We start from the raw sequence: 15,539 nt of genomic DNA on the forward strand, positions 1-15,539 counted from the left end.
GGCCCCTCACTCCCCTTTCCTCCCCACACGTGTCCAGTCCCCGGTGGATCTGGCTGCGCTCTCAGCTCCGCCACGTCTGGGGCCACGAGTCCCCCCTTAAATGCCCCGCGGGGGGGTCAGGACGGCCTGGGCTTGGTTTGCAGCTGCCCGGGCCAGGCCTCCTGCTCTGTCTGGGCAGAGACGGGCAGGAATAAACCCCGGGGACTTTCTCCTCCCCGTTCAGTGCGGTGCAAACCCTGCTCCTGTCCCCTCCGGCGTCTCTCCTAGGCCTGGGCTCAGTCTCGTCCCTCCGCATCCCCCCGCCTGCTTGCTGCCCTGCTCTCCTACCGGGTGTGCGTGCATGCATGTCTGCTTGTGTGCATGCATGTGCATGCAAAGGTACACACGTGCCACAAGAGGGTGAAACCCTGGCATGGCCATTCCCGTTCCAGCTGGTGCCACAGGGCAGCAGGGTGGGGCCACGAAGAGGGGTCTACTCCCCAGCTTGTGGGCACACGCGAACCCCGGAGCTGCTGCACCACCGGTCCTCCAGGTTGCCGCAGCATCGGGGCAGAGGTGCCCCTGTCCTGGCCTGGCTGCTGCCTCAGTAGGCTCCAGCGTGAACGCTGCCCATGCCGGCTAGGGCAGGCCCAGAGCTCCCTGCCGGTACACAGACACTGAGCCAGGCTCTGGGTCACACCCTTTAATGGCAACGCCCTGGCGGCTCCAGCTCCGGCTCCGGCTCCTCAGTCAATGACCAGGCTGCGGTTCACGGCCGGGAACAGCTCAAAGAAGCCCTGGAGGAAGAGAGGGGAGATCAGGGCAGGGGGTGGCGGCAGGCGGGGGCGCTGCCGGCCAGGGCCCAGCATCATCAGGCTCTGCAGGCGTTGCCGTGGCAGCCAGTGCGGGGATGGCGTTGCCATGGCAACCCATCAGTGACTCAAGGCTGCCAGGTTGCTGTGGCAACGGTTCCAGGATACCAGTTGCCAGGGAGGGACCGGCTGGGGGGGCAGAGGCTGGGGGGGGGTGGATGGGACCCACTTGGGGCGGGCCCTGCCGCCAGTGGGGTAGCTGGGCTGGGAGGGGGGCCTGGCGGGGGTCAAGGTCAACGGTGCAGCATGGGGAGGGCTCACCTTGAAGAGGGCGATGCTCTGCAGTACACCGGAGGTGCAGGCCATCTCGCGCACCGAGTGCATGGCCAGCTGCGGGCAGCCCAGGTCCACCACGCGCATCCCCAGGCGCGAGGACAGGATGGGCCCGATGGTGGTGCCGCACGGCATGTCATTCCTCACCATGAACTCCTGGGGGTCCAGGGGGAGTCACGACAGGGCCCCAAAGAGCCCCCCGGGGGACCCAGCGGCCAGGGCAGTGCCTGGGCCCAAGGCAGAGGTGCTGGGAGGGGGCTGGGGCCTGAGCCGGGGGGGCCGGTGGCTACCTGCAGGGGCACGTCCACGCGGCCGGCCACCTCCCGGATCACGGCCTCGGTCACGGCGGTGGAGGCGTAGCGCTGGTTGCTGTTCACCTTGATCACGGGGCCCTGGGGGCACAGACGCCGTGAGGCACTGCCCCTGCAGTGAGCTGCCCAGCCTCAGCCCGTCCTCTCCCCACGAGACCGTGGGGCAGGGCGGGGGTGGCACGAGGCTCAGGCAGCCCCTGCACCAGGCGGGGCCCAGCCAGGATCAGGGCCATGGCAGAGGGCCCCCTCCCAGGGGGAGGGGGAGGGGGAAGGAGGGTGGGCGCAGGGGTGGCACCAGGCCGTGGCCCCCTCACCTTGTGGAAGGCCGGGCGGTGGTTCTCCTCGTGCTTGTCCCTGCGGGAGAAGCCGTGCGTCAGCTGGTGCCCGAGGCCGGACGAGCGGCCCAGCCCAGCCCAGCCCAGCCCAGCCCTGCCTCACATGTAGTTGGGGTGCACAGCGTGAGCCATGTCGGCGCTGATCATGAAGGACTTGGCCACGGCCTCCTCAAAGGCTGTGGGATTTTGGGGTGAGGCTGCCACGCGCCGCAGCACCAGCTCCATCAGCAGGGACTCGGCGCCCGCCGCGCTCTCCGACCCCACCTGCGCAGGGGAAACCCGTCCGGCCGCATGGCCCCGGCTGCGTCACCCCTGCCCCCCGCTGTGCATTTGGGGTGGGGGCAGGTGGCCGGGACATGGGGCCAGACCCTGCCCCCTGGAACAGGTCCTCTACCGCAGCCAGAAAGCCGGGACCACTGGCCTTGGAGGACACCCCCCTCCTGCTACTCCAGCCCGGGTGCGCCCTGCCCCGCCAGCCCTCGCCCCAGCCCAGAGGCCCCTGGCCTGCTGATGCCCCTCACTCCCGACCCGCAGCCCAGCGCTAGGCTCCCGCCACTCCAGCAGCCCGGGGCAGGGCTGCGCTGCTTGCACCGAGCGTCCAACTGAGTTACAGCAGAAGGTTACGGAAGCGGAGGCAAGATCGCGGGCAGAAGCGGATGGAGGGGAGCTTTGGGCTCGTGGCTCCCCGGCTGCGAGGAGTCGGGGGTTTCCCAGATGCCGGGCTTTGCCGGCTGCCACGTGACGCCGCGGAGGAACATTTCCCCGGCTGTTGCTACACGGGTCCAGTTTCCTTTGGCCCCCTCCCAGGGACGCTGGGTGCTGGCTGCAGCCCAGGCTGGGGGCTGAGACCAGCTGTGCCAGGGCCCTGCCAGGACTCAGCTCCGCCAGGTCCGGGCTGGAGGCTCTTGCCCCCCAAGCACACTGCCTTGCGGGCAGGCAGGGATTTGCCCTCTGCACAGCCTGACCCGGCTGGGGGTGGGGGGCTTCAGCCTGGGCCATCTCTAGCACCCACGGCCTCTTGGTATCCCTGGGCCTCATCGCTGTCCGGGGGGGTCAGGCCCGGGTTGGACCAGGTTGGGTCTGGGGGGTTGGGAGGGGACTGGGCCTGCCCACAGCGGGGGCTGGGCCAGGCTGGTGGCGCTGTGATGCTGAGACTGGTCCCCCCAGCGCCGCCCTGCCCTGGCCGCCCGGGGCCCAGCTGGGGATGTCTGGGGGTGCAGGCGGGTCCCCCCCCCAGGGGTGCTGACCCACCCCCACGCGCAGCCCCTCACCTCCTCGTTGTCATAGAACGCGACCATGCGCACGTTGGGCTCCTGCACCAGGGCCCCGGGGCCCGCGCACGAGTCGATCAGGGCCTGGGGCAGAGCAGGGCACAGGGCTGAGAGCGAGACCCCTCCGCCCAGCACAGGGCAGAGTCCCGGGGACCACCCCCCCCGGTCCTGGCGCCGCAACGAGGCAGCTGCCCAGGGCTGTGCGGGGAGAGGGGCTGGCGGAGACCCCCGACGCTCCACCCAGCCCCGCTCACCTGCAGGGCGCAGTAGCAGCTGTGCAGGTTGTCCAGGCGCGGGGAGAAGATGAACTCGTCAAAGGCACCGCCCAGCGTCTGCAGCGACCGCGGGCACCTGAGCGCGGGGTCCAGGCTGCACCCCGGCTGCCGGGGGACCCCACCACGCCCCCTCCCTCAGAGGCTCTCAGCTCCCTCTGCCACGTGCCGGTGCCCAGCGCTGTCCCCGCCTGGAGCTGCACCGCCCAGTGCTCCTGCCCCGCTCCCCCGGCTCTCCCTCAGGCACCGCGCGCTCACCCCGGGCTGCGTGTCCGCCAGGCACAGCTCCAGCTCCACGATCTGCTCCGGCTTCACACCCAGCTGGGGGCAGAGCAGGGACAGCAGCACGGGGCCGTGGCGCTCCTGGGGCGGGAAAGCAGCCAGATGTGGTGATGCCCCCCTGCAGCCCCTGCACAACACGCTGGATAGGCGCTGGGCTCCACGCTGAGCCCCCCCGGCGCCCCCAGCACAGCCCCCCGCCCCACCTCACCTGGATGCTGGCAGCACAGGGTGCTCCGGCCTCCAGCGTCTCCTTCTCCAGCTCCTCCTGCACAGTGGTGGCCAGGATCGGGATCCTGCGGAGGGGCACAGTGGGCACCTCGGCACTTCCCCCACCCCTGCCAGCACGCCGGGGCAATGGGAACCTGGGGGGCGTTGCCGGGGGCTGCCCACAAGACCCCAGCCTGGGCGGCAGGGGCTCAGGACAGGGCTGGGGCGGCAGAGAGGGGTCGGGGGCGCTCACAGGTGGTGCTCGGTGTTCGGTCCGAAGCTCTCGTTCACGCCGCGCTGCAGGTGGATGGCGAGGTGGGGGATGCGCAGCACGGGCCGCTCCACCTGCACCAGCCGCTGCTCCAGGTGCCCCGTGGCCGGATCCTGCAACCCAGCGGGCCAGGTTCAGCACCGGGCTGGGCCCCATGCAGCTCCTGGACCCGGCACAGTCCGGCCTGGCCCCTGCCCCGTGCAGGGCAGAGCCAGGACCCACGGGCGGGAGCAGACAGCGTGGAGCCCCGGGCCGCGCTCACCTTGATGATAGCACGTCCGGCCACGGTCAGGTCACGGTCGAACCAGGTGCTCCATATGCCGCCGCCATAGGTCTCCACGCCCACCTGCACCGCGCCCGCCTGGCCCCGCCGCGACCGCCTCTTCACCTGCGGAGCCGCACGTCACCGCCGCGGCCGGTGCTGGTGCCCTCGGACCCCCACTGCCTGCCAGTGACCAGCGTGGGGCAAGGGCGCCAGCAGGGCCGCAGCCCCAGGACAGGTCGTGACTCAGTTTCCCTGCCATCTCAGCCAACAGACCCCAGAGGAACGGGGGAGCACAGCCCCCGGGCTCCAGAGCCCTCCTCCACGCTGTGACACACGTGCGGGCGCTGGGGGCTACACAGACACAGCCGAGGGGCCTGGCCCCCACAGCCCGGCCAGGGGCTCTGGGAGAAGGGAAGCCGAGCGAGGGGCCCACAGGCGCCGCTCACCCGCAGGCAGGGGCTGTCCGTGTGCGCCCCGACGAGGCTGAACCCATTGCCCGGCTGGTACTGGCCCCCGATGGCGAAGGCGATGAGGGTGGAGTAGTTCCGCGTCAGGAAGTACTGGGGGCAAAGGGCAGATGTGAGCACGGGTGAGGCCTGGCCCTGCCCCTTGCCCGGGGGCGCAGCGCCCGCCCCAACCCCCACCCACCTTGCGCTGGGGCTGGATGTCCCAGTGCTCAGCCTCCTTCAGCTCCTCGAACCCGGCCTGCAGCAGTCGGCTCCGGCACTCGGCCACCACTGCCGGGGGGGAGGGGGGGTGTCAGGACATGGGGCTGACCCGACCCCCTGGGCTATCACAGCCCCCCCAACCCCACATGCAGGCCATCAGGGCACAGGGGCAGGAACCCCACAGGCTGACCCCTGACCCCCAGGGCCATCAGGGCACCCGGCGAGCTCCCCCGACCCCATAAACCCCCGCCCTGCAGGGCAAGGCAGTGCCAGGGCCAGGGGAGACGCTGGTGGGGGCTGTGGGGAGCCTGGGGCGGGGGGAGAGGGGGGCAGGACCAGGCCCTTGCTAGGCAACAGGGCAGTGTGGGGTGGGGGGTGGATGTGGGGGCAATCGGGGGGCACTTACCATGGTAGGGGGAGGGCGCGCGGTGGATGAACTTGAGCAGCTCCTGTGCCGCGGCCTGCACACCCGGCTTAGAGCCCTGGGGAAGCCACACGCGTGTGTCGCATGGCACAGGCCTGTTGCACGCCCGGAGCATGGCCCAGGCATGTCACGTACCCGTTGCACACGTGTTGCATGTAGCGCAGGTGCACACACATTGTACGCGCGTCACGGCACAGGCCTGTTGCACGCCACACCCATGCGGCACGCACAGCGCCGGCCCCTTGCACGAGCGGGGACCCCCCGGGACCCCGGCCCCGCGCCGCCGCCCGCGCCCGGTACCTGCATGTCGCTGCCGGCTCCGCCCGCGCCCGCCGGCCCCCCCGGCAGCAGCGCCCCCTGCCGGCCCGGGGGACCCGCCGCAGCCGCCGCCCCCCCGGTGTCACGAGCTGCCCGGGCTCAGCCGCGCGGGACGGGGCAGAGGGCCCGGCGGGGGGGGGGGGGGCACACTCGTGCATCGGTGCACGCGCGCCCCTGACATCCCAGTCGCATGTGTCGGAGTGTGCGCGCGCGTGCACACGCGCCCGCGCCCCCCCGTCGGAGCCGGCTCCCAGCGGGCCCCCCGGCGCGGCTGCGCCTGGCGGGGGGGTTCCTGCCCCCCAGGAGCCGGACACGGGGAGGCTGCGCGGGCCGGGGCGAGGAGCCACGGCTCTCCTGCCCCCCGCTCTGCCCTGGGGGGTCCGCGGGGCTGGCTCGGGCCCTGGGGGCACCGGCACTGCCCCCCACTCGGATGCCGCCGGGGCCGAGCTGTCGCCCCGGGCCCGACGGCGCGAGCTCGCAGCCAGGACGGGAACAGGCCCGGGCTCGGGGGCCAGGCCTGCCCCCACGGCGCCCCCGGCCTGAGTGGCAGCGCCCGGTGCGCGGCCAGGCCCACGCGGCGCGGCCAGGGCGGTCGTGGCTATTCTGGGCGCCGGGGCCCGAAAAAGCTCGGCGCGATGGACTCCCGCCCGGCAGCACCTGCCCGCGCCCGCGCTTCCTTCCTCCCCGAGCTCGGCCCTGGCCTCGGGCCGGCGGGGGGTTCATGGCAGCTGCCACAGGGCAGGGCCGGCTCGCGGCCCCCAGCCGTGGCCGCGGGTCCGGTGCCGCAGAGGCGTGCCGGCAGCACCATGTCCTATTTAGACCATAGCGGCCGTACCGGGGCGGGGGGAGGGACGTGGGGATGGACCCCCCCGGCCCGGCGCGCCTCGTCGGCTCCGCGCTGCCGCATGGCTGTAAAAGGAGCGGAGCCGGCTGGGGCGCGGTTCCAGCCGCCTGGTCATCGGCGGAGGGGAGCAGCCCCGCGGGGCCCAGGCGGGGGCTGGGTGGCAGAGGCAGGGGGACCCGGCCAAGCTTCCCGGCCCCCCGGGGCAGGGCCAGGCCGCGGCTCCCAGGGGTCAGGGAAAGCCCCGCCTGGCCGCCGTCCTGCTGCTTCCCGCCAGGCCCCGCACGGCCTGCTGCGGGATCGGGGCCCGGGCAGGGTCTCTGCCGCAGGGGGCCTTCCCCCAGCCCGGGGGCGGGGCCGTGGGGGGTCTCCAGGCTTTGGGGCCCTGCCACGGCTGGGGTCAGAGGTCAGGGGTCAGGCAGGCTTGGAATGCAGGCGGGGGGGTCAGGGCCGGGGCAGCGGGGAGAGGCTCCCGCCGGCTCGCTCCAGCCCTCCCCCATCGTCCCCATCTGGAAATTCCTTCCCTTTTAAAGGCAGCTCTGAGCTGGGCCGCTCCAGCGCCTCCTTGGCCCAGCTCCAGCTCCGCACGGGATGGGGGCCGGGGCGGGGGCCAGAAGTGGGGTTCAGCACCCGGGACCTGAGGGAGGGTCTGCTGGGTTGGGGGGTAGGGCAGCCTGGGGGGCTGTCAGGTGGACACAGGGACACAGGCAGCCCCCGCCACGCCGTGGGTACTGGAGCTGCTCTGGCAGCTGAGGCTCCAGCCGCCTGCCTCAGTTTCCCTGACCCAGAGCCAGGTGGCAGGAGCCACACAAGAGCTGCAGGGCCTGTCTGTGCCCGGGGCTGAAGAGCCGGCCTGGGGGGTGTCCCCGGGTCAGGTGCTGGGGGCTCTGCTGCCCCCCAAAGCAGCCCAGCTGGGAGGAGGGGGGTGCCAGGGCGTACAGTGTGGGCATCACTGCCTGGATGGCTGAAGCCAGGCCGCGGCCGGGCTGGGTGCCAGGTTCCCCCCGGGCCGGGCTGGGCATGTGCCTCAGTTTCCCTACGGTGGCCTGTAGCGCCGGCCTGGCCGCGGGGGCTGCCGATGGTGCCGCGCCCTGCCCCGACACCTGGCGCTGTCCTTCCGGCCCAGCCCAGGCTCAGGAATACCCCTGGACGGGGGAGGCAGCTATTTAGGTGCCATGGACATCACCGTGGCTCCGCCACGTCATGCTGGGGCGGGGGGGCAGTGACTCAGCGACATGGCGGGGGGGGGGGTCAGCGTGGCACCTGTGTCAGGCCGTGGCCACCCCGTCCATGGGGGTGGCAGGGTCAGGAGACCCAGGGGGCAGGGGGGTCACCCCCAGGACCTGGCTGGAGTCTGTGCTGGCCACCTGTCGGGGGCCGCGCTAGCTATGGGGGGCTGCCGTGGCTGGGGGGCTCTGCTGGCTATGGGGGGCCCGTGCCCCTGGGAGCGGCTCCCCCCAAGCCTGCCCCCCACCCCAGCTGCACGGGGTGTCTGTGCCTGGCAGCGCCCCCCCGGGGCGTGGAGCCGGCCAGGCGGGGGGTGACGTATGCCCCCAGCCTCGCCTGCTCCCCCGCATTGCGGCCGTCTCGGGGCGGGGGCCGCCCCCCGGCAGGGCTGCCCGGCGGAGCACGAGCCTGGGCCGGGGGGAGGGGTGGGGCCAGCGCCTGCCCCCGGCCGCAGCTGTTCGAGGAGGGGCGGTGATGTCAGGCGAGATACAAATAGCAGCGCCCGGTCCCGTCCCGGACTCCTGCCCGGCCCCGGCCCCAGCCCCAGCCCCGGCCCCAGCCCCAGCCGCCGCCGCCGCCGCCTCGCGCCACCGCCGCCACCGCCGCCATGAGCCACTTCTCGTCCAGCCAGCGGGTCTCCTCGTACCGCCGCGCCTTCGGCGGCGGCTCCCCGTCCTTCCCGCGTGCCTCCTTCGGCGGCTCCGGCTCCAGCAGCTCCGTGTCGTCCCGCGTCTACCAGGTGTCGCGCAGCTCGGGCGTGCCCGGCCTGACGGTGCTGCGGACGTCCCGCACGGTGCCGGGGCTGCGGTCCTCGGCCTACGCCGGCGCGGGCGAGCTGCTGGACTTCAGCCTGGCGGACGCCATGAACCAGGAGTTCCTGACCACCCGCACCAACGAGAAAGTCGAGCTGCAGGAGCTGAACGACCGCTTCGCCAGCTACATCGAGAAGGTGCGGTTCCTGGAGCAGCAGAACGCGCTCATGGTGGCCGAGGTGGAGCGGCTGCGGGGCAAGGAGCCCACGCGCGTGGCGCTGCTCTACGAGGAGGAGCTGCGCGACCTGCGCCGCCAGATCGACGTGCTCACCGGGCAGCGCGCCCGCGTCGACGTCGAGCGCGACAACCTCCTCGACGACCTGCAGAAGCTCAAGCAGAGGTGAGGGCGGCCCCGGCCCGGCCCCCGCAGGGTGGCAGAGCGGTGCCCGCGGGCTGGTGGGGCCGCGACCCCGGGGGCAGTCCAGGCCCTGAGCCCTCCCCCGCGTGCCCTGGGGTATTTATAACCCTGTCACCAGCCTTTATTCTGGGAAGGACGATGTCACCGGGGCTGCACCTGGCCTCGCTGGGCAGCCTGGGAAATGGGTCCAGGCGGCAGGGGCCGGCAGGATCCTGGTGCCCCCAGGAGCCAGCCCCTGGCCTGGCAGCTGCTGCCTGGTAGAGCCAGGCCAGCCCCGTGGGAGCTGGGACCCGGGCTCTGCGTCCCAGGCAACCTAGTCTCTGCCCTGAGCCGTCGGCTGCTGCGGGGTGCCGGGCAGGCCAGCCCCATGCAGCGAGGCACCCCCGGCCGTACAGGGTGGGCTGGGCTGGGCTGGGCTGGCCCGGGACGGTGGGGCCAAGACGGGCCGTGAGGGATGAGGGAAGCTGGCAGCGGCGGGTGGACTCCTCCTGCCTCGGGCCTCGGCCCAGACCTGCCCCCCTGCCCCTGCCCCAGGGTTGGAGGGGCCCGGCCGGGTGGGGCCATGGGAGCCGGGATCGTCCCCCTCCCAGAGGACGTCGCCCTGACGGAGGGGGCCGGCGGGAACCAGGCAGCTGAGTCAACCCCGGCCATGGGGGGCTAGGGAGGGAGGGGCCCGTCTCCACTGCCACCGCCACGGCCCGTGCCCCCAGCGTGTGACCGGGGCGGGCACGTGCCACCAGGGGCCGGGCCGTGGCCTGTGAGCAGGGAACCAGAGGCTGCCCCGTGTCCCCGCTGCCCCCTGACCCCCCACGCCCCCGGGTGCGCCACTCGGAGCCACGGCGCGGGGTCCCTGCGCCCCGAGGGGTCGGGCTCCCTGCCCCACCCCGCTGGGGCCCTGCCGCCCCCCCGCCGGCTCGGCCCCGCTCTTGTTCCCCTATAAGGGAAGGGGCAGCCGCGCCGGCGGTGACCTCATGCCTTTGTGCTGCGCTGCCTGTGCCTATACTTGGGAAGGGAGGAAGAGCCCCTGGCCCCGCGCCAGCCCCCCGAGCGCAGAGCCCGGCCCCCCCGCCGGGCCTGCGCCCTGCCCCCCCCGGGGGTCCCGCTGACCCCTGTTCCCCCGCAGGCTGCAGGAGGAGATCCAGCTGAAGGAGGAGGCGGAGAACAACCTGGCTGCTTTCCGTGCCGTGAGTCCCTGCGTCTGTCCCCCCGGCCGGCCCGCGTCCCCCAGCCGGGACCCCTCCCCAGCCCTCCGGCTGGAGCCCCCTCCTGCCCCTCCCCAGAGCCTGGGGCGGCGGGCCCCCCCGCCCTTCCCCGGAGCCCTCCCCAGGACCCCCTCGTGCCCTTCCCCGGAGCCCAGTGTCCTGCCAGGCACCCCCACCCATGGGAGACCACCATCCGGGCACCCAACCCACAGCACGTGCGCACGCTGCCCCCCGATTGGCCACAGCTCCTGGAGGGAGCATCTTCTTAGCCAATCAGAGCTGAGCGGTGTGCCCCACCCACCACGGTGTGGCAGCGGGGTGGGCATGCGCCACCTGCCCAGCCTGGTCACACGCCCTGCACTGGGCACACCTGGCCTGACCACACCCTGTCCCGGCCACGCCCCCGAGGCTTAGCCACACCCCCAGCCTGGCCACGCCCCCGGGGCCCACTGACCCCTGCCTGGCTCTGCCACGGCAGGATGTGGACGCGGCCACGCTGGCACGCATCGACCTGGAGAGACGCATCGAGTCGCTGCAGGAGGAGATCGCCTTCCTCAAGAAGGTGCATGAGGAGGTAAGTTGGGGCCCCGGCCCCTGAGGGGCTGGGCTGGGCCCTGCATCCCCACACCGCCCCTGACCCCAGCCTGGGTGCAGGAAATCCGGGAGCTGCAGGCGCAGATGCAGGAGCAGCAGATCCAGGTGGAGATGGACGTGTCCAAGCCGGACCTGACGGCCGCGCTGCGCGACATCCGAGCCCAGTACGAGACCATCGCCGCCAAGAACATTTCCGAGGCCGAGGAGTGGTACAAGTCCAAGGTGGGCCACGCTGGCTATGGGGGTGTTGCCCCGGCCCCGGGCATGCAGCTGGCACCATGCCGCCTGCCCCGGGCCGTGGGGTGGGCAGCACCGGCCCCATTAACCCTGTGCGTGCCGGTGCCACCCCCCAGGTGTCCGACCTGACGCAGGCGGCCAACAAGAACAACGATGCGCTGCGCCAGGCTAAGCAGGAGATGATGGAGTTCAGGCACCAGATCCAGTCCTACACCTGCGAGATCGACTCGCTCAAGGGCACGGTGAGCGCCGGCCCGGCCCGCGGGGCGGGGGTCTGGGGCCTGGGGGCTCCCTGCCCCTTGCTGCACCCTGTGCCCTGGGGGGCACCGAGTCCTGGCGCCAGGGGCCAGCCACGCTCTGGGTGGCCGGGGACATGATGCCCTCTGCAGGCTGTCCGTCCCTGCACCCCCGCTTCCCCGGGCCCCCGCACCCCGTGGCCCCACGCCCCCGGCTGCTGCGGGCTGACGCGCCTCCGTGCCGGCAGAACGACTCGCTGCTGCGGCAGATGCGGGAGATGGAGGAGCGGTTCGCGGGCGAGGCGGGCGGCTACCAGGACACCATCACGCGGCTGGAGGAGGAGATCCGGCACCTGAAGGACGAGATGGCGCGGCACCTGCGCGAGTACCAGGACCTGCTCAACGTCAAGATGGCGCTGGACGTGGAGATCGCCACCTACCGCAAGCTGCTGGAGGGCGAGGAGAGCAGGTGGGCACCGGCCGGGGCTGCCGTGGGCAGCGGGGGTGGCGTGGCGGGGGAGTGTGGACCGGGGGCTGGTGCGTGGCGGGCACGAGGCAGCAGCTGGGGCTGGCGCGGGAGCCGGGCAGGGGTCCAGATCGGGACCGGCACTGCTATTTGTATCCCGCTTAACACCACGGCCCCCCCTTGAACAGGTGCCGGGGGCAGGAAGCCGGCTGCAGGCGTGGGCAACGGCAGCCCCCGCCCAGGCCCCCCGGGGCAGGCAGCTGCATGTGCGGGCTCCGACCCCTTCAGAGGGGCAGCCCCCCACCCCTGAAACAGCCGCGATGCGGGGGGAGCAGACGAGGCTGGGGCACAGATCACCCCCCGTCTGGGTGGCTCCATGCCCGGGGGAGCGCTGTCGAGAACAGACGCAGCCCCGGGGTGCGCACTGTGTCCCTCTGCGGCTGGGTGGGGGGACAGGATGGGGGGAGCAGCTCCTAGTGGCCAGGGGACCCCCGTAGCCAGCACGCCCCCCTATAGCTTGCACAGCCCCCTATGGGTGCCCGGGTGCCCAGGACAGACTCCAGCCCATGGTGCTGGGGGTACATGGGGTGACCCCCCCGCCCCTGGAGGGGACCCATGGGGGCCACCGCTGCCTCCCAGACGACCCTGCCCCCTGCTGCCACTGCCCCATGGACGGGGCGGCCATGATACAGGGCCCAGGCCTGACACGGGCGCCACGCCGACTCCTCCCTGCCATGTCGCTGAGTCACTGCCCCCCCCGCACCGGCGTGACACTGCGGAGCCACGGTGATGTCAGTGGCACCTAAATAGCTGCCCCCCTCCCCCTGTCCGGGGGTATTTATAGGCGGGCTGGGCAGGGCCAGGCGGGAAGGACAGCGCCAGGTGTCGGGCAGGGCGGGTATGTGCGGCGTGGCGGGCTGGCGTGGGCAGTGCGGGACAAGCTCGGGGCCAGTGTGGGCGGCGCGGGGGGCTGGCGCAGCACGGCCGTGTCACCGACCATCCCTTCTCCTTGTGCCGCAGGATCAGCCTCCCCATCCAGAGCTTCGCCTCAGCAATCAACTTCCGAGGTGGGTCTGTGGGGGCGGGCAGGGGCTGGACCACCCCCATTCCCTTCCCCGGGGCATCCCTGAGCCCAGTCCACTGCCCAGACTCCCATGCAGGGGTTTGGGGGACCAGCCGTGCCCAGCGTGGGAGCTGCCCACGGCGGTGGGTCTGGGCTGAGCCTGGGCGAGAGGGGCAGCTCCCCCATAGCAGCCCGCACCCCCGCCCTGCCTGTGCCCCTGGCTGACTCCCCCGCCCCCGCAGAGACCAGCCCCGAGCACCGCGGCTCGGAGATGCACACCAAGAAGACGGTGATGATCAAGACCATCGAGACCCGCGACGGGGAGGCAAGTGCTGGGCTGGGGCCAGTATGAAGGGCCCGGGGCTGGCAGGAGAGGGCAGGGGGGCATGGGGCTGGCATGGGGGGGCAGGGCGCGCATGGGGCCAACCCCATGCAGGGGCCACGCTGACCCCCCCTGTGTCCCGCAGGTGGTGAGCGAGGCCACGCAGCAGCAGCACGAGGTGTTGTAGGCGCCGGGCCCAGCGGCGCCAAGAGACGAGGAGACCGGCTCGTCCCCCCTCCCAGCTCCGCCTCCCCCCGATGCCTCAAGGACCCCCCACTCCACCCCGCCCCCTGCCCCCCCTGCCCCTCCGGCCTCTCTCCTGCTCCCCAAGCATGCACGGCGTCTGCAGCCAGGATCCTCATGCCAGGATTGGGGCCGGAGGGTCCCCAGCAGCAGGGCCTGAGCCCGGGGGGCTCTTGGAGAAGGGCCCCCTTGGCCCTGGGGATGCAGAGGGCAGTGCATGGGGGGTGCCCGGACCAAAGCCTCGACCTCCCGGCTCTGCCCCCGCCTGAGGCACTGGCTCCAGGGGGCAGCAGGATTGGGGCGCGGGGGGGCGCCGAGAGGACACGTGTAGGTGAAGCACGGGACGGGAGGAGCGAGCGCAGGCAATGCAGACAGGACACGGAGAGAGGCTGAGGGCCAGGACCCCCGGCCTGGCCCCCCCGGGGTTGAGTCCCCCCTGGCTGCCACGTCCCTGGGGCAGGAAGCCACGCCAGGCCCCCGGTGCCCTGGCCCGGGCCGAGCCACCAGGGTAGGGGAGCCTGGATCCAGCCCCCTGACACCTGGTGCCCCCCAGGGAGCCAGGCCCCACCGCACTGCCTGGCTGCAGGGCTCGTTGCGGTGCCCAGTGCTGCACGCACGCGCTGCACACGCCTGCGCCTGCACTTGCACACGCGGTCACTCACTAGCAGCAGCTTCAGTGTGACACAAGGGGGGGGGCGCAGCCGGGGAGACGCTGCCCCTGGTGGAGGGGGCAGAAAGTGAAGGGGGGCAAAGGGGCAGGGCAGGAGGTGAGGAAGAGGACAGCAGGTGGGGCTATGCTAATGAGCTGGTGCCGCGGGTGGGCGGAGCCATGCAAATGAGGGCGGGTGGCCGTGGCCGTGGCCATCTCGCCTGTCCGTGCGCACACGAGTCTCACGCGCTTGTGCCCTGGTGTGGCCGGGTCCTGGCCCCGCGCCTGCCCAGGACAATAAACGATGTCACCCACCACAGCCCGGCTCTCGCCTCCTGCGCGGTAACGGGGCGGGGCACCGGATAACGGGGTGGTGAGGTCACAGGGCAGTGGATGAGGTCACGGGATGATGGGGAGGTGAGGTCATGGGCCACCTGGGGAGGACAAGGGCTAAAGGAGTTGTGAGGTCACAGACCCTACTGTGCTAATGAGGTGACCTCATGGCAGTGGCTTATGAGGGGACAGAATGGGCGTGGCCACTGCTAGGTTAATTAATAAGTGACATCATTGTGCTAAGAGGGACGGAGGGAGGGAGGTTTCAGGCCACTGCTGTGTTAATGGATCATGCTAATGAGGGTCTGGTCCGAGCCTGGGCACTGCGGTGTTAATGAGATGACGCCATGCTTATGAGAAGCAGTGCGGTAATAGACTACTGCCATGACAGAGAAGTGACGTCATGACCGTAGGACCTGCCGAGCGGAGGCGAACGAATGGGCGTAGCCACTGCCCGCTTAGTGCGGTGACGTCACGGGAAGGGCGAGGTTATGCAAATCAGGGCGAGCTGTGGTCACCGGGCACTAGTATGTTAATCACGTGCAATCACCGGAAGGAGGGCCGGCAGGTGGCTTAGGCCCCGCCCCCGACACCCCTGATTGGCTGGGCCCGGCCCACAGGTGAGAGGTGCCCCTGGGGGGCGGGGCCTGGCAAGTGGGGAGCCAATTGCCAATGCCGGCGGCGAGGTCACTCCCGGCCCCGGAGTCCGATTGGTCGAGGGGGCGGGGCTGGGCGGAGGCCGGGTCGGGACCAGGCGCTGCTGTGACCCCGCCCCCCCCGGTGGCGGAGCCTGCGCTCGGGCCCGGTTCCGAGAGCCGCCGGGGCCGGCCGAGGGCGTGTGGAAGGCCTCCGACCAGAGCCCCGAGGGGGAGGCGCTGGCGCACCGCGGGCTCGAGTGCCCAGGCTGCGGCCCTGCACCTCCTCCTCCGAGCCTGCTCCTCAGGCTCTGGCCGCACGTCTCCCCGCACCTTTCGGGTTGGGCACCCCCCATCCGGCGCCCGCCAAGGCCCGGGCCCTCCTGGGCAACCTCCTCCGGCCGCTGGCCAGGCTGGTCATCCGGCGGCCCGGGCAGGAGGCTCTGGCCGGGAGGGCTCCCGGCGCCCTCGGGGCGTTTGTCCTCGGAGTCCTTCGCGCGCGTCTCCGGGGGAGCAGCGCTGGGAGAGCCGCCGGCGAGCTCCCTCGGCCCCGAGCCGCTGGGCGCGCCCGGG

At 72.4% G+C, this 15,539-nt stretch overlaps 2 protein-coding genes across 4 annotated transcripts; one reads left to right on the plus strand and one right to left on the minus strand.

Annotated features, from left to right (window-relative positions):
- Positions 1 to 667: 667 nt before the first annotated feature.
- Positions 668 to 5,906, minus strand: DNPEP (aspartyl aminopeptidase). Of its 3 annotated transcripts, XM_090046206.1 has the most exons (15): positions 5,731 to 5,804; positions 5,413 to 5,488; positions 4,987 to 5,075; positions 4,785 to 4,898; positions 4,336 to 4,461; positions 4,056 to 4,186; positions 3,804 to 3,888; positions 3,572 to 3,676; positions 3,296 to 3,373; positions 3,042 to 3,125; positions 1,874 to 2,034; positions 1,750 to 1,789; positions 1,415 to 1,516; positions 1,113 to 1,280; positions 668 to 776 (listed from the first exon to the last, which is right to left on the minus strand). In XM_090046206.1, the coding sequence occupies exons 1-15, from the start codon at positions 5,734 to 5,736 to the stop codon at positions 726 to 728; spliced, it is 1,416 nt and encodes a 471-aa protein (XP_089902332.1). In that variant the 5' UTR covers positions 5,737 to 5,804; the 3' UTR covers positions 668 to 725. The 3 variants fall into 3 exon arrangements, with proteins under 3 accessions (XP_089902332.1, XP_089902329.1, XP_089902330.1); XM_090046203.1 differs by lacking the exon at positions 4,987 to 5,075 and having other exon boundaries at positions 5,731 to 5,906; XM_090046204.1 differs by lacking the exon at positions 5,731 to 5,804 and having other exon boundaries at positions 5,413 to 5,724.
- Positions 5,907 to 8,321: 2,415 nt separating this feature from the next.
- Positions 8,322 to 14,317, plus strand: DES (desmin). The gene is made up of 9 exons (XM_090046210.1): positions 8,322 to 8,968; positions 10,110 to 10,170; positions 10,667 to 10,762; positions 10,843 to 11,004; positions 11,136 to 11,261; positions 11,504 to 11,724; positions 12,742 to 12,788; positions 13,027 to 13,109; positions 13,252 to 14,317. Exons 1-9 carry the CDS (start codon positions 8,424 to 8,426, stop codon positions 13,291 to 13,293), a joined length of 1,383 nt encoding a protein of 460 aa, XP_089902336.1. The 5' UTR covers positions 8,322 to 8,423; the 3' UTR covers positions 13,294 to 14,317.
- The last annotated feature ends 1,222 nt before the right edge of the window (positions 14,318 to 15,539 follow it).

The sequence above is a fragment of the Crocodylus siamensis genome, chromosome 4, assembly GCF_052110815.1.
Source record: "Crocodylus siamensis isolate JL-2025a chromosome 4, ASM5211081v1, whole genome shotgun sequence".
Classification (NCBI taxonomy): Eukaryota; Metazoa; Chordata; order Crocodylia; family Crocodylidae; genus Crocodylus; species Crocodylus siamensis.